The 17,964-nt window shown below is 40.4% G+C and overlaps 1 protein-coding gene across 1 annotated transcript; it reads right to left on the reverse strand.

The window, feature by feature from the left end:
- Nucleotides 1-6,488: 6,488 nt before the first annotated feature.
- On the reverse strand, nucleotides 6,489-13,810 carry LOC115687261 (protein spt2). The gene is made up of 9 exons (XM_030612748.2): nucleotides 13,645-13,810; nucleotides 13,292-13,503; nucleotides 12,880-12,997; nucleotides 12,310-12,387; nucleotides 12,101-12,224; nucleotides 11,471-12,006; nucleotides 11,206-11,342; nucleotides 7,450-7,539; nucleotides 6,489-6,705 (listed from the first exon to the last, which is right to left on the reverse strand). The coding sequence occupies exons 1-9, from the start codon at nucleotides 13,663-13,665 to the stop codon at nucleotides 6,597-6,599; spliced, it is 1,425 nt and encodes a 474-aa protein (XP_030468608.2). The 5' UTR covers nucleotides 13,666-13,810; the 3' UTR covers nucleotides 6,489-6,596.
- Between the last annotated feature and the right edge of the window lie 4,154 nt (nucleotides 13,811-17,964).

Consider the following 17,964-nt stretch of genomic DNA (forward strand, 5'->3'; position numbering starts at 1 on the left):
GGTCTTTCCTACAACCACACCGAATAAGGAGAGTCTGGGGATTGGTGTGAATGTTGGACTTAATGCTTTGGCCATTGGTTAATTGGGAACTTGATTTTCTTTTCATCAATTAAGGACTTACGGTTTAAAAAAATGCCCCAGCCAAGTCTCGAGCTCGTCGTTGGTAGAAGTCGGGTTTCAGAAATCTGATGTGGCTCCCACGTCTACTGTTTGTTCATTTGCGACGTGTTATTTGTGTCGCTTGAATTTTCATCGATGGCGAGGTCGGAACCTTGATTGTGGCTTCTTCAAAAACCTCAAAGTCGCATTTGATTGTCTGTATTTCTAGCTAATATAAGACTGACAAGGGTACGACGTGAAATTCAAGGCTTTTGCTATATCCTATACATTGTTTTTGCCTTTTCTTTTTTTTTCCAAAATCTGGTCCAAACTCTGGCCTCAGGAATTCTGACTAAATGTCATATTTTCTCCACCACGTATGGGGCGATGCACTGAAAGGGAGTGCCCCATTATTTACCCGTCCTTCTCTGCTAACGAATCTCTCGTCTTTTGCCTTTCGTAATGTAAGCCACTCGAAAAAGGCTTCTTTTTCTACTGTTTTTACTTACCACACAACCTTCCAAACGAGGGCCTGTCGCTTTTGAAAATTGACCAAACATGTCCCTCGTAACTGTAATCACATGTTCCTTTTGTCTTATCTCTTGCTTCCCAGGAAAAAAAATACAAAACGAACCCATTAATGTCCGTTTTCAGGAAGAAATTGCTTCCCAAGTCACAAATCATATAGATGTCAATTTAGTTCTAAATTTTTTAATTTTGTCAATTTAATTCTAAATTTTTGTGCGAAATTTAGTGTAATCTTTCCGGACAACTTTTGCCGAAAATCGCTTTCCTATGTAGTATACCGCCACACCAGCTACTTCCAGCAAGCATTGATTGAGAAGATTACATTGGAATTTCGCACTAAGGTTTATGACGTAATTAGTAAAATTGAAAAGTTCATGATTGATTTAGCATCCGTATAATGGGTTCAGTTCATGATTAATTGAACAATTTCCCCCATTTTAAGTATTTTGACCTAATGTAACCGAAGTCTTTGGATTATGAATAAATGGTTTGGTTTAAGTAGGATTGATCAGTCGCTCTTGAAACCTCCGTTCATCGGCACTATCCCTCTCTCTTGTCTCGGGCATCACCACCACCGAGTCCACCACTTGCCTAAGTTCAACATTCTAACACAGACACCAAGTGTCGAGTTTTAGGGCGCGTTTTCTTTGCGGGAAATGAATGATTAGGAAAATGTTTATCGTTTATTCCGCTTGAAACAATCTGTCAATGAAAAGATATTTCGTGGCTTGGTTGGCTTCTTGAAGATTGTTCATGTTTGTTTGTCATGCATATATTTTCTGATAATCATAGCTCGATTTAGGTTCAATCGGTTTCGTTATAATCGCTCGTGAGGAGATGCTAGAATCTTGTCGATAGTCAGATGTGGTGTATTGGCTGCTTTCCTTCGTGCCCATCAAATAGACCGTAACTAGCACATTAACATCGCATAATTGACAGCAAAACATGTATCTTTTTAGCAGCAGCAACTCCAATGTGTCGCTGCTTCGGATCCTTGATCTGTCAATATTAATGGTGAAATCAGATGGAACAGTTTTATCGGCGGTTAAGTCGCTCGATCTGATCTCGCAATGTCGACATACACGCACTCCAATTAGCAACTTTATATCTCGCTGCAAATACTTTTTGAATTCTTTGAATAAATATATGTATGTTTAATCCGTAATTGTTAAATCGGGATACATGCGTGAAATTCAAATCATGAAGTTAAGAGTCGTCGATTGAGAATCTAATCAAGCCGGGAGAAATTTAATGAAATACGTAAAATTAGTAGATCGTGTTAAACGCATATAAGTTGAGTAAGAAATATGTAAAAAAAGAAGAAGGTGACTTTGCCTTCGTTTGTCCCCCTCATTCCATATCTAATCTCCCAAAAACTCAGATTCCTAATCTAAAATCAGCTCTGGTCTCACAGTCGAAAAATAATTTCCCGAGTTTTTCCCTCATCTAATATTTTCGCATTCTACTCCGTTAATTCCGGGAAAGATCTCAAATAAGGACTTGAAATAATTTGTATTCTTAAAAGAGGGCGCAGGGTCGACATTACCTCAAAATAAGATCCTGAAGCGACTAACGGAGTCTTAAAATAATGCCCCGAGCTCGCCGGCCGGCTAACGAGAGCCCGTGACTCTCACGTGATACTTTCCGAGCCGCAGCGGGGGCGATTTTTCAAGGGTTTTCAATTTGTGGAACCAGACATCTCTTTCTAAGATCTAACAATAACTGGGTACTCATTGACCAATGTTCTTAACATCAGAACTCAGAGGAAATTGAGATTTGATTTTGATGGTGTAGTCATTAATTGACTTAATCTGCTGCTTCTCCTCCTCCTTTCAGGAACTCCAACGGAGGATTATGGACACTGTAATTTCAAATTATTTATGTATAATCTTAGACCCCAGAAAGGGAAAGTTGCTTTTTTCTAATATTTTTTTGCATGCAAATATTTTATCACTTGCATTTTTTTTTCTGATATTATTTTGCAACTGTAACTTCTAGTTGACAGCATTTGCATGATGACCTTAGTTTTTTTTTTTTTTTGCTCGAATTCATGACCTTAGTTTAGAACATGATTTTTGCATCACTTTTACACTATTTCGGGTGCGAATGGAAACCATACTCTTTTCCGGCCTAATTTCTGGCCAGAAATAGATTTTTTCTATTTCTATTCCTTGGACGAGTTTCTGAGCAAAAAGTAATATTTTATAACAACACAAAATTTTTGTTCCCGAAATAGAAATTCTCTTGATAAGTTATTCTTAAATTTCTGTTCTCGGTAGCGATGGATGGCCAGTGGCGATGACGAACGGCGGGTGGCGAGAGGACGGACGACGGGTGACAGAAAACGATTGGTGGCGGTGGGTGGCGGGTAGCGTGGGTAATCAATAAGAAGAGTTATTATTTCTGTTCCAAGCCTATTTCTCGAAACAGAAAAATAGAAAAACAGGAAAATAGAATGATTAGTACTCGCGCCCGATATAACATTACGGAATTATCTTTCCGCCTACCTTCCTAACGTGTAAAATAATACTGCTGTTGGTGCTCGACGAAAGAAGAGGATCATCGACAAAATTTACGTATGTGGAAAACCTTATAGAAGTGAAATCTTAATGTTTTGAAAAATTGAGAGATAAAGCGTAAATCTATCGAGTTTTAATATGGTAAACGTAATTTCGTTCATCCTAGATTGCGTCCACCGACTAAGACACTCTGATGTCACATTCGACTCTCATTTGATTTGTGATTGAAAAAGACCTCTGATTACTCTAAACCTTATACACGTGTGTACAAAGTCCAAACAAAACATGCCCTTTTCTAGGAGTATAACAGGGACGTAATCACCCTTAACATCTTTGGCCAAATAATAAAGGGAATAAATGTTTTTCAATCGATCACGAGTTTGAACCATATCATGTCATGAGCGAATTTTTGAATAGAATGGCTTGTGATGTATTGCCTAACTACGACATAAATCGTGCAAAGAGATTTCATGTCTAGTAAAATCTTGGTGAGATTATAGTGAGAAGCTCGCCAATCTAAGATTTCGAATATCAAGTGATGTGTACTAATTATGTTTTAAATCGAACATTTCGCGGTGGGCGTAAGATTCTTATGATAATGTCTAGAGATGATGATTACCATTGATTGCCCCTCCTCGCCCTTTTGACAAATTGAAAAGGAGTTTTGCTAGGTCAACTCACCGTTAGACGGTGGACATGAATTCGATTACAAAATTAGCTCCAAGCATAAACGTAGATATGACGACCATCCAAGGTTAATGGATAATTTTTCTTCCTATGTTTTTACCCTGCCATGCATGATGGCTAGAAGCGTGATGTGTCCCACGTTTCTATTGAAACATGCATGGATTTGATGATGATGATGATGATCTTATGTTGAGACCCATGGCATTCAAGACGTAGGGCTAAGAAGTGAGAAGTCAGCTAGACTAGGGGGTTCCAGAGAGGAGCAATTAGCTTTTTCAGAATATTATTATTTTCCCCCTTTGTTTTTTGGCTCCCCAGTTTTTCTTTTTCTCTGCAATCCGTGGTCGTCCTCCACCACCTTAATGGGATGAGTGCGAAAGGCACTGCGCTCTCGAGCCTCGTGCACAGCACACAGGCCTTTCTTTGGCTTTCTTTAATTGGATCTGTTCGCATGCGATGAGAATCATCAATGCATCCATCCATTCACTTATCAGCCAAACCCTCTTCATTTTATTATCTGGTAATTGCTTCAAGAGCATTCTTTGATGTTTCTCAACTTTGATGATGAAGTTACAATCTTAAGTCATTGACTATAATTATGTGCATGGTGGAATGTATAATTTTCTTGATTAAGTGCTTAAACAGTATACTCATACCCATCATTGTATTTCTATTTTGTTTTCTGAGAAGTATGCTTTTACTATGTTGAACTTAAGTATATCATTTCTGGCCAAATCTGTCTTCTCTCTCTCTATATCTTTTGGCGCAGGGCAAAATTTAAAGAACTGTTCCGCGCATGGACAGCCATTGCTTTCTGCTTTTGTCGATTGTATCACATCAACATCTCTCTGTCTCTCTCTCTCTCTGAAATATTGGGAACTTTATTCAGTTGAAAATACAGGGGGGGAAAGACCACTTTTTCACGAACTCTTTTCAAGAACACCAACCAAAAGCGGCATGGACAAGTAAATTACCTCGGTTCCTGGTTTTTTTGCAGCAGCAGAGGGTGTGTAAATGCAGCCAGTAATGAAAGCTTCTTATTAATTAACCTGAAAAAGGGTTTCTTCATTTATTGTTCTTTCGTCTTATTTTTCTCCTTCGTGGGGTTGGTACGTAAGAGATCTTTGGTTTTCGCAGGTCATAAGATTTGGAGAGAGTGACTTTAGTACAATAGGGTAGACCCATCATGGGTCCGAGTCTGGTTATTGGATGAAGGTGCTTGTTTGACTCTGGGGTTTCTTGCATGGAGGCATCCTATTCTTGCATGGGACATTTGAGGGTTTCTAGGGTTTGAGGGAGTTTTTTGCATTTTCATTTTATCTTTCCAATAACGTCCCTTTAAATTCATGGGGGTTTTTTTTATCTTTTGTTTTGAAGAGAGGGAATGATGATGAAGATGGGATTTTGTCATTTTAGGTGAATTATGTTTTCTTGTGATCAGAGTTGGGGGTTTAGGGTTTTGCAGGGTGGATATTGGGAAAACTTTGAACGATGACTTCTTGTAGTTTGTGTAGCAGTTGGACTCCTGAAGAAGTCTAATGGCAGATCTATATACAGAGAGACTCTGAATATCTTGTAATTTTTCAGTAATGGACTCGACAATTTCACAATTTGACCATCATGTCATAGGCCCAATTTTATTCAAATTTAGTGTGAAAAAAGCCCAATCTATTGGATACCACTGAACGAGCATAACACCATGCTTTGTATGATTTACCGTACCGTGCTCGACTTTCAGATTTTTTTTTTTCTGTTGGTGCAAAGCCAAGAGCTCTTCTTAAAGCTAAAGAAGGCGAAGAAGAGACCTAGTTATGTTCTTGGGGAGTTATTCTACTTTCAGAGTGGAAAGATTGTTCGATCCCTTTTCGCTCCTTCGATTGTAATTCGATCAGAACTTCTTGAATTATCCCGATTTGGAGGACGAATTCTTTGATTCTTCAATTTAGACTGAACCGGAATAGCTTCCCTATTTATTCTTATTTGCTTATTTGTATGAAATAGACTATTTTGTTTGTATGAAACCCAATCGGGTTTTCAATATTTCTTATTATCGAGGCTGACACTTACCTATATCTCTAGTAACTATGGTGAATTGGGGGTGAATAAGAAAGGGGCGCTCCAATGCGCCTTCAAAACACATGATCCACAGATGGGATTAGGCATTGACCACGTTGGAGCGCTCAAAAATTGCATAGGAAACGTGATCGACAATGAAGTCGAGAGGAGCTGATCAACTCATTTGTGTGAAAGTTATTGAGTGATTGCTTCTTGAAGTTCGGTCTTGGACTCGGTTATGGTCTATGGTCTTGGGACACTGTGTAGCAGTTGCACACCTGCCATTTGAAAGAACATAGCTCTCTATGCTGTATATGATCACTTCGTAGGTGGAAGTTCATGTATCTTAGCTTCATCTCGCCAATGAATCACATTCATTGCTTTTTGGCTTGAATTGCGCCGTTTCGATGTTTCTAATGAATTGGGGCGTATCGTGGGTCTCATAATACAACAAAATTGAATTGGTACTTTCAGTAAGTATTTGACAGAGTAGATTAGCAAATGCTTGTAAAAGACAAAATCCATCAGACTCGCGAGAACAAGACCCTTGCAAAAGGAGAATGCTTAACATGAGAACAAGGCTTTACAGGAAAATCAGTATTCCTAGGGAAAAAATCATGATCTTTATTAATGTTATCTTTGACAACATAATCATATCCGACAAAGAATAATGTACAAACTACGACGGGCGAAATACCGGGGCTAATGTCAGTGGTTCAGCTTACGCTTCTTCGCCATTTTCCTCATCTGTTCTCTTCGCTCCTCCTCCTCAATTAGGCGTTGTTGCTCCTCGTCTTCCTTCCTTGCAATTTTAGCACTGTACACCCCAAGCAGGCAAACGAGTCCGAATTAAGGTCAGCACTCACTAGTTCAATTTTCAAAGCACAAACACACTACACATGGAATCTAGAAAAACCAACACCAACATTCCGACAACTCGTAAAAATTTCACGTGAATTAAAATCAGCACTATATTCAAATTCAAAGTGCAAGTGGGCTTAATTTAGAAAGACCATCAATATGATATTCAAATTCAAAGTGCAAGTGGGCTTAATTTAGAAAGACCATCAATATGACTATTTCAAGTGGCCATTTTTCAAAAGGCAAGAGACTTCAACATTCTTTAGCCCTACACCATTTTCTTTTCGAAATCATTCCTTATTCGTGCAAGCATTAAGCATGTAAAATGTAAGACAGCTCTTATCTCACACATGAAAGTTAAGGTGCACCTATTCCCTACATTCCACAACCTAGTTTCATGCTTTATCCATTTGCACATACTGCAAATGACCCTGTGATGAAGCAGCTCCACAACATTATGAAATGGATTTGGTGGCAGAACCTAGTTATAAAGAAACCAGAAGATCCCGAGGAAATCACTCAAAACGTCACCAGTGTGGTGGCAGCAGCTCTGAGCACTCAATAACATAAAATAATGCACAGTGCCACGAACACTCAAATAACAGAAAATGAAACAAATAATTGAACAAAAATAGCAAAGAAGTGCAAGCATGACAATCGTTGTTCAACCACCATGGTAACTAAATGGTACGAGACGAACCTTCTCTTCTCCTCCTTCATAATTTCATCGAAATTTGCCTCCATGTCACTGTCGTCATCATCCCGACCAGCATATTTTTGAGGATTATACCTGCAAGAAAATTGTGATCGAATATTAATCTAAAAGCACTTGCATCAAGCATCTAACCAACTTGTCATCAAGTATAGATATGAGATGAACTATACACACCAGGTATCATAGCCATTTCAAATTTTCCCTCAAGATAAATGAGATGAACTTATAAAAAGCTTGAGCTAAGAGAAGACACCAGTTTGTGGTGAGGAAATCTTCAGACTAATTCACATCGAATCCAGTCCACCCACTAGTTCTCAACAGCATCAAGAATGGAGTACTCATGGGGTGATTTGCGAACAGCGCAAACTTACACCGTACAAGTGAACATGAATAGCTAGCTGCTGATGGTGAATTGTCCACCATCGTCCGCATGGTCCAGATCGCAACAGCACCACAACAATAACATTTAGTTTTTTTAAGAAAAAAAACAGAAATAGTCTGAAGGGAACCACACAAAAGGAGCAGCTGTAGCATGTGGTCAGACAAGCTTTTTGGAGAAAATGAGACATGGCATAAGAAATGTCTCCACCTCACCCACATATATTTCGCGAAATAAGCTAAGACCTGTTTGCTTATCCTCACTAAGATCAACTGGCATCTACAGAACATCAAGCCCACTAGGTCCAGGATAGCATATTATCAAAACTCATGCTACATGAAGGAGAATTTGCAGAATATCTATCTCGATTAAAGCAGGAAATACGCCAGATTAGGCATCTGCTCTTCTATTTTGTGCATACTTGAAGAGATATATTTTCTATCTGTCTTGCTTAAATACAATATTGTATTAGTTGGATAGTAGATTTGTGATTAAACATCTGCTGTTTAGGTTGAACCTAACCATCAGTCTCAATTTGTAGCTCATATTTTCCTAAGAATAATATAATGGGAACTGTTAGATTTTTGTGAAGAGAGGCAGGCAGGGTAGGAAAATGGAGTTCATCTAGTAGCATTTCTAGATGTACAACAATTGATCCTGGTCCATAAAATTGCTGCCACAAATGTTTTTGAGGATCCCGCCCCATATCTTCAGGGACAGGCTCTTTTCCTGCCTTGTTCCTTGCTCCTAGATGAACTCCATTTTCCTGCCCTGAAGATATGGGACGGGATCCTCAAGAACATATGTGGCAGCAATTTTACGGACCATGAGCAACAGTTGTATATCTAGAAAAAATGCCATTCTGCTACCATGACATAAAATCTTCCTCTGCAACTTATTTTAATTTGATAACATAAGGAATGGAAGGAACCATAGGACAAGGAAGAAATCACTGAAAAAAATCAAGAATTCCGTATTCAGTTGTTTTAATAACCATATCATACAAGCTGTATACGTGCGCATCCTTATGCTCTAAGTGAAGAATCTATCAATTGCTGATCAATGTTGGCCCAGTATCCTTGGATTCTGAAAAGGTCTTGGGAAAGACCAATTTCGTTGGTTCATGGACAAGCACTTGAAAAAGCACGGCCACTTATGCCATCATGACATTCCTTTCTATTGTAGAGAATAGTCAAAATAATTAAAATACACAATGGCAACGACAATCCATCCTTTCCAACTAAGTGAAGTCTGCTAAAAGAAAAAAATTTCACACTGTTACTGTGTCCTACCACATCTTCCAAGTCTAAGAACTCAACATCTTCCATTCTGCTTTATTTGTATTTTTTTTCCAACATAAAAGAGTAGTCTATGAACACGCAGCGACCACATACAAGCTGAGTAATTGAACAGGCATCAATGGCTTCCATATCCTCTAAAATGGTTAAGACTAGGATTTTGAGTTGAAGAGTCTGCATCTCTTCCTACGAAAGCTATCTTAAAAAACATACCACCATCAGAAGCATTCTGCTAGCGAATGTACAACTTTAGTTACTTACAAACAAAAAATTGATAAATACATTTTTCAACCACAGCTGGTCTCACCACATCTAATCAAATACACCATCATCACCAACAAATGCTTTAAAGTAACTAAGCTGTGGCACGTGAGCATAAGCTGTCAGGTAAGAATAGTTACGATGGATTCTTGATCAAGATGCTAACCCCAGTCCATATGGTGCCAACATTCAACCTCGCCATTGTCACAAACATTACAAGACTGTTACCAGAAATTATTTCCTTCTTATGACATTTCACTGCTTAAAATGCCACGATCAAGATTCGAGAATTACGGAAATTCCTACTTCACATGGCATCGACATGTAGTCATGGCCACGGGCCGGTTTCGGCCCGGAACCGGCTCGGTCAAACCCGGGCCAGGACCGTTGACCGGGCCCGCGGTTGGAACAGAGAACCGGCCCGTGGCATACGGGCCCGGTTCCGGTTCCAAAAAAAAAAATTAAAAAAAAAAAAACCACACTCCGCACCTGCGGTCTGAAGGCCCCACCCCCACCCACCCTCACCTCGTCCGATCACAGCAAGTACTCCACGCCCTCCTCTGTCCTCTCCCGGACTCCCACCGGTCTTCCGCTCCACGCTCCACCTCTCCTCCTCCCGTCCACACCCCTCTCCGCGGCGCCACTCCCACCCCTCTCTGCCGCGCCGCCAGCCTCCACCTCCCTCCTCCTCATGCCCTCCTGGTCCTCCCACCCTTCCCTCCCTTGCATCGGCGTCAAGCTCGTGACCCACTTCCGACAGCTCCTTCCACACTTGAGTCCTGCGGTGGTCCACGCCGTCTTCGTCCTCTTCAGGCTCTCCTCCGGCCAGCCCCTCGCCACCGGGCGGGCGCCACCATGTTGACCCCAGTACCGCACCGCTGCGTCTCGGGCCTCGCCTCCAAGGCTCCTCGCTTGGACCGACAACAAGGTCCTCGTCATGGTGGGTCGTCCTTCCCCCCTCTCCCCCTGCTTCTGGGTCCTCCCCTTTTCTCCTTCGCCCGCCCTCCGTCTTCCCGGATCGACCCCGCCTCCGCTGGTCGCCCCGCCCATGGCCGCGACCCACCCGACGCCCGATGCCTCCTCCCCTTTTCTCCTCCTCCCCCCTCGAGCCCGAAACCGGCCCGTACTAGGAACCGGCCGGAAACGCCGCCGGTTCCAAACCGGAACCTGGCGGTTCCTGAGCCGTGGCCATGACTATCGGCGCACATGGCTTAGCTATTATCAGACACCACATTCTTTTATTGATCTCAAAGTACTTCATTTGCACCCATATAGTGCTGTTAACTTATATTCATTCTCCTTCATCAAAAGAAATTTTTCATCCGTTCTCATTTGGCAAGATAGGGCTTAACAATTGTATGCTTGCAACTGCAGATATTTTGTGTTTACAAGGGTCAGAACCGAGCTGATAAAGGTATGTACAGCCTAGGGAAGAGATTTGGTTCCATGGCACAGAGCCTTTCCTAATGGGCCACCACCACAAACATTTAATTAAAGAAACAGTGCCATCAAGTTCCTGAATTAATGCATAAAAAGATCATCTAGATAAGGAATCTTTACTTAATTGACTCAAAGTACTTTGCTGAAGCTAATGCAAAGTCATGAGCGAAGACTGAATCAGTTTTGTTTATGACTAAGCATCTCATGAACAGAGGTCTCGTGAAAAGAGTTATCCAACTACTCCCAAAAGTGCACACAGACAGAAATATTATCAGGCCATCCAATAATATAAATAGAAATAGAATGATCGAGTGAAATGATCACAGAAGAAGCATGATAAGACAATATACATAGAACGCTCGCCTGAACATCTTCCTGATCATATTAATAGCCATTTCACCATCATCTTCATCGTCGGAGAATGGTCTTATAGGCTTCTTCTTGGGCTTCTGATCTTGGGATTTAACAGCAGATGAAATTTGATTTGGAGGCTTGTTCATCTGTTTATAAGAAACGAGATCAGACAGTCAGCAAACCAAAGTGACTATAACAGATGTCCATCTTTTGTGAGTTTACACGAGTATGAATATATCCCTGAAAAAACGAACACAATGAGATGGACTTAAACCTGAGGCCTCGTAGAAGCAGCTGGCTGTCTAGGTGCAATTTTGTACTTATCGGGATTCCCTACATCCTTTCTCTGTTGCACATTGTGCTTCAAAGCAGGCGACGGCATTTTCGCAGCTGGCGGTTTGGACATCACAGGAGCGGACATCTTAGCAACTTGTGAAGTCTTCCCTGTGATGGCAACAGGTTTCTTTTGTTGCAACCCATTTGACATTGCAGGCCGTCCAGGACCATTTTGATTGTTATTATGAAGCTGCCTTTTGTCAGCTGCCAACATCGAATTAGATTTGGTAGTAGATGAGAGCTTAGTTGGGCCCGCTCTACCGTTTGTCTGACCATTTATAGAAGGTGGTCTCTGACCGTTTATAGAAGGTGGTCTCTGACCGTTCATAGAAGATGTTCTCTGACCGTTCATAGAAGATGTTCTCTGACCATTTACAGAAGATGGTCTCCTATCATCTCGAACGTTTTGAGGGATTCTACCATTGCTACCAGATGCCTGTTTGCTTGGCAATGGCATTTTAGCTGGCCGTGCCTCTTCAAAACCACAAAAGAACCATATAAGCTTATCAATGAAAGATATAGGCAACAGATATATATGAGAGAATTCATCTAGAACATAGTAACACACCAGAGGTAGAAGCAGAGGTATTTCGTGAAGGGGGTTGCTTTGCAGGAGCAGGAAGTTCAGCATCATCAGATAATAAAAATGAATAGTCTCTTGTATCCTTCAGCTTTTGAACCTTCTGTTTAACCTTAAAGAATCAGCAGAAGAATTTATTAGGAAAAGGTAGCAACTAAGTATAAAAAGCTGTAAGAGCATCTCTGTAGACAGCTTACCGCAGGGATTACTTTAGGTATCTTGTCACGAACTACAGGCCTTGATCCCGTAGATGTTGAGGAAGAACTCTTCTGATTCTGAAATGCATAAAGGTCTCAGCAAAGAGCTGATAGCATGAAAGGTATGATGAGAGTATTCACAACTAAGATACATGGCAATTAAGAAATGTGTTGAAATTTTAAGACCCTGATGCCTGACTAAGTCTGCTATATTAAATTCGGATCATGGAAAACAGGTGGCCCTCGTGGATGTGAAGAACCCGCTTTTACCATTAAAGACCTATTATTACTTAGATACTGGCTGTTTGGGTTTATATTGCCTGTTCCCTTCTTGTCTTGTTATAATGGGCGAACCAAATAACGCACTGCCAAAGGTTGTAGTTTATTCGTTGCTAATTGTACAATTCACAAGTTGCTAGGGCAATTAGGGCCTCATGAATTCCATGCTGCATCAAGGGAACAACGGTGGAGGAACTGATGACACTTATAACTATTAGGTATGAAGAATCTCTATTATGAAGTCTTGTGTAATCTCCACAAACAATAAGAACGACAAATTATGGCACGGACCTTGTACTGTGACTGTAGAACTCGGGTAGCCAAATGTTGATTCTCCAAAAGCGACTTGCTTTCTTGAATCACTCTCTGCGCAATGACTGGCTTAGAAGGGCCAAAGAAGGACCCATAACTGTTGAAATGAGTGAACAAACCTTAAGGGTCGATTCATAAATTACTCGTGCAGCACAAGCATATGAAAAAGCATTCCAACAAACCAATTTTTTATACAAGCAAGAACGACTTCCGAAAACACTACACCTAAGCCATCATCACAAAGATTGAAAATTTCAGCTGGAAATGAAGTGACAGATTGAAACACGCGATGGGAATGAAAGATGAAGCAGCAGCAGCAGCAGCAGCAACATATGCCCTTTATGGCTAACAAATGCAACTGAATCTTGCAACGAGTTAAGGGCAAACTCACTTGTCATTCGGAAGCTTCCTTCTGTCCTGGGAAGCAGAAGCGCCTTCCTTCTTCATCTTCCGCTTCCTAATCCTCTCTTTCAACGTCTGCCTAAACTCGAGGTAGTCCATCTGCTCCTTGGAGGGTTTCGGGTCTTCCTCCTCCTCCTCCTCCTCATATTCCTCGTCCTGTTCTCCTCCATCCTCCTCGTAGTCATCGTAATCCTCGTATTCCTGCACCCACCACCCGGGCCCCCCCGTCAACACAGAGAACACAGGCATTCGCAACAACACACCGGATCAAAAACACGAAAGACGGAAAATCCGGCATTCCCAAAGAGGACGACTGTGGACTACAAGCAGTGCCGAACTCACATCTCGCTCGTATCCCCTCATCGCCGAGCCGCAATCCAGAGAAAGCCGAAGCCGGCGAACCCGATCGAACTGATTTCGCCGGAGATACCAGATCGACAAGGGGGCCCCCGCGAGAATCGGGTCGTCGGAAGCCGGCGATCCGCGGGACTCGTCGGGGGATAGTCGGCGGAAGACGGGGGTTCTCCGGCGAATCCGAAGGGGAAGAAGGCCGCGGCGGCGGCGACGGCCGGCGATCGTGGGGGGAAGCCGGTTCGGGATCGGAACCCTAGGCTGTTCGGGGGAAGAAAAACGGAAGGAAGAGGAGGAACGACCACCCCTCACGCGGTTGGTGTTTTTTTTATGGAAGACGATGGCCGAATCGCGATGGCCCGAATCGATCCCCTGGTGGGGGTGAAATGTCGAGATTGGGCCTGTCCCTTGCTTGAAATTACGAGCACTGCCACTGCCACTGCGGTTTTTTGCGCGGCGTGTTTTCGGATCGGACTGCGGCGTTGCTCCTTCGTTTTTTGATTTTGCAAGGGAGAATACCGGTGCCGAAGGAGTAAGCCGACTCCTTCCGTCCGACTGACACACGGCCCGGTTGTTGATTGCGCTACAGCCTTTTTGTATATCTATGGACGGGGGTAGGGCGTGCAAAGCGGACCGCTGAACCGACTAGTTAGTGGCTCTCGGGAGTGTCGGTCAGGTTCGGTTTCAAGAGGGAACTCGATTGGACCGGACCGGACTGACTATATATATTAATTTTTTTTTCAAAAAATTAGTAAAATATGAACTAAACCCTAAATAAACTTCATTGACATAGTTTCATTGACAAAAATTAGTAAAATGCGAACTATACCCTAAATGTTTGACCCAAAAAAAAACTAAACCCTAAGGGTGCGTTTGGTCGTTTGGATTTCTAGTCAGGATATGATTGGATAGGATAGGATTTGAAATGCAAGAGATTTGCTGTATCCCATCTACTGTTTGGTGAATCACGAAAATAAAATCGGATATTTTCACATCTTACCATGTTCATTATTTGCTATGAACATCATATTAATGTAAATGAACCCAAGAATTGCATAAACGAAGATTATAAAAATCTCTCTCACGACACTCTTACCTATTTCATTTTTATTTGCTTATTTTTTATTATTTTTTTGCCTCTCTTTTTAATTATTTTGTTTTTTTATTTCTTTTTTCCCCTTCCATCATTCTCTAATAAAATTTTATTAAATAGTAAGCTATACTGATATACCTAAAATATATAATAAATATAAATACATTAGTATTGATTTATATGTGAAATTTATATCACAAGATATAAATCAATTTTGAATATAGAAATAAAAATAAGAATAAATAAAAAACGAAATTATTGTTATTTTTTTGTTATTTTGAATTTTTATATTAAAATTCATATATTATTTATATTCAAATATTATTTTAATTTTATTAATTTAACAAGTTTTTATTCGACAAAATTAACTTTTATATTATGAATATTAGAAATCCTATCCACTTTTATCGCACCTTCCCCATGGGATAATTTTATCCGGACTATATCTCTCATATATCCGACTTTATCCTATCTTGGGTAGACACCAACTACGGGATAGGATAAATTTTATCCTATCCCGAATTTTAGCCCGACCACCAAACGTAGCCTAAGTGACCAGTTTTATTGGAATTTTTTTTTTTCGCACGGCATTTCTACTGCTCTCTTATTCTTCATCATTGTCATTCGTGCAATTAATCTGCAAAGTTGCGTTCAAAGGTTTCCTTTAAAGAAGTACTGGTAGGACCAACCGGTCTAGTTCTCGATTCCCAATTTTGGAAATTGGTTCTCTCAGTCTGGTTCCCGGTTCCACCTTGGAACCGGACCGTACCGGGAACCGATCACCCCTAGATGGGTGACGTGTGTGCTTGCTTTCTGAGGGATAATGACAACTATAATTTCTGCATTTTGACATAACGTAGTCCCTGAATTTTTAATTTTTTTTCGTCAAACCCGAACTTTTAATTTGTTCAGTGTGATCCCTGGACTTTTGGTATACGTTTGATGTAATCCTCGTGCTTCATGAAAATGTTCAATGTTGTCGATATATGAAAATGTCCAATGTTATCATTACATTAATTCAAGTTTAGACATAACATTAAACATTAAATTATACATGTACTAAAAGTCCAGAGCCCATATTGAACAAATTACAACTTTAGGGACGATATTGCGCGTAAGGCTAAAGTTCATCGACCACATTGAATAAATTGAAAGTTCATGACCACGTATGGATCATTTATGTCATTTTCCCTACTTTCGATATCATTCGGCTTGCAAAACTAAATTGAATCGATCATTAAGAGGAGATGGGCACGACCGCGGACGCGGAGAGAGAGGCTTGCCGACGAATGATTACATCGATTGTATGGAGTTCCCCGACTTCGAGATAGACGGCGACCGGGTATAGATGGCACGCTTAGCTCGCCGAGGATGACTACCGATGAGGAGCGTGACGACCTTTGACGATCGATAAAAGCTCGATGTAATGCCGGAAATCCTGACTTAACTGCATCCTAAGAATCCACTATTGAACAGATAGAGTGCGAGGATCGTGAAGCACGCCACTTCCTTTGTCTTTGATTTTCAGCTGTGATCCTCCCAAAAAAGGCACACAAAGCTCGAGTATGAAATTGAGGGGGAGGCGCACAAAACTTAGAGTAATGAGTTCGAAATCGAATCGAATCCACCAAAGCCATTTGAGATTCAATCTTGGCATTAACTATCAAGTACGAAGGAGGGATTGACTCGACGGACGAATCTACTATTGGCATGAGAACATGTTAGAATAGAAATGATTAGATTAAGCTGTATGATTAGTCTAATTGTGATTGTATAAACATGTTATCGAAATGGTTATGCTTAGTTGAAACGAATGCGCACAATAATCACAAAACAAGTTGGTGCTCTAGAGCACTCTGTTGAGAAAACCTTCTGCTATATTTTGAAGATGACAAAATTATTCACGATTTATCTTAAATCCGATGAACGGATAAAAGTGTTTTCTTTTAGGAACTACTCATGATGAAAAGTTTATATCAATCTGGATTATATTTAGACGCCATCTACTATTGTTTGAATACTGTGGCTAAAAGCTTAAGACAGTTATTTCGTGAATATCATCAATAATATTGCACGGATATCATCAGAGCAATAGTGTGAATATCAGCAAAGCTTATACGCGGTTATCATCGGAGCATTTGATTTCTTCAGATTCTATGCTATATTTATATGTATACTATGCTAGCGATCTGGCTCAAATTTCTTATATAGAAAGCATTGATTGATCTTCAATCTTAAAGATTATTTTTCAACGAAATTCTTCACGCAAGACATGTTGATTGATTGGCAATCACTCCAAAAGGCAAGCTACTTTCTTTAATCGAAGAACTCTACTTATGGAAATCAAGATTTGTTTGTATAAGCAACTTAATCAACGAATATTCAGCTCTTATCTCTCAACGGCTACCCAATCTTATTTGTGCATTTTTGTCCAACTGGTTGTTTGGAGAGTGATCGATTCCTGAAGACTATTCAATGGATAAATTGGAAGTTGATGAGTATAAAAGGAGACCAAGGTGCCGAATAGCATAGAAAGATCCAGAATAAAAAAAATCCAAAGTTCCAGAGAACTTCATTCTTACGTACTTGTGTTCCGTGAATTATAAAATATAATTCTTAAGAAGTATTGAAAGAGTGATTGGGTGATATAGTGAGGCCTATCATAAACTGTAGTATTATTACCCACTTTTTGACTAATGAAATCTTGTCAGTAAATTGTCAACGTGAGATAGTGGATGTAAGCTTTGCTCTAAACCGAACCACCATAAATTTTATGTTCAATTTCTTTCATCTCTCAACTCTTGTTCATTATTTCTAACAGAATTTTGCGCACTAGTGAATATCATCATATCACTGTCAATATTCAGATTCTGACTTCACTCGAGTTTGGTAATACTCAACTTGACTGTTTTACTTTCACATTAAATTGTCAGGAGTCCTTAAAATCATTTATTTACTTTTTTCTCTAGAAAATATTTTTTATATCATTCATTTTTTGCGAAATAAACGCACTCATAATGCAAAATCACTAGCTTTGAAGTCCAACAAAAACAATGCATTTGGACAAAAGAACGTTATGAATTGAATTAGGACAAATTATCATCTCGAAAAAAATTATTGAAGGTTTTGTAGAATAAAAAAGAAACTTGTCTGCTACAAATTTGTACATGAGAGAAGAAATCCATCCTCTCTCGCTTAGAACAGCTGCACTCATGGTG

The sequence above is a fragment of the Syzygium oleosum genome, unplaced genomic scaffold (assembly GCF_021117445.2).
Source record: "Syzygium oleosum isolate NSW1041296 unplaced genomic scaffold, Sole_v2.1 Sole_v2.18, whole genome shotgun sequence".
Lineage (NCBI taxonomy): Eukaryota > Viridiplantae > Streptophyta > Magnoliopsida > Myrtales > Myrtaceae > Syzygium > Syzygium oleosum.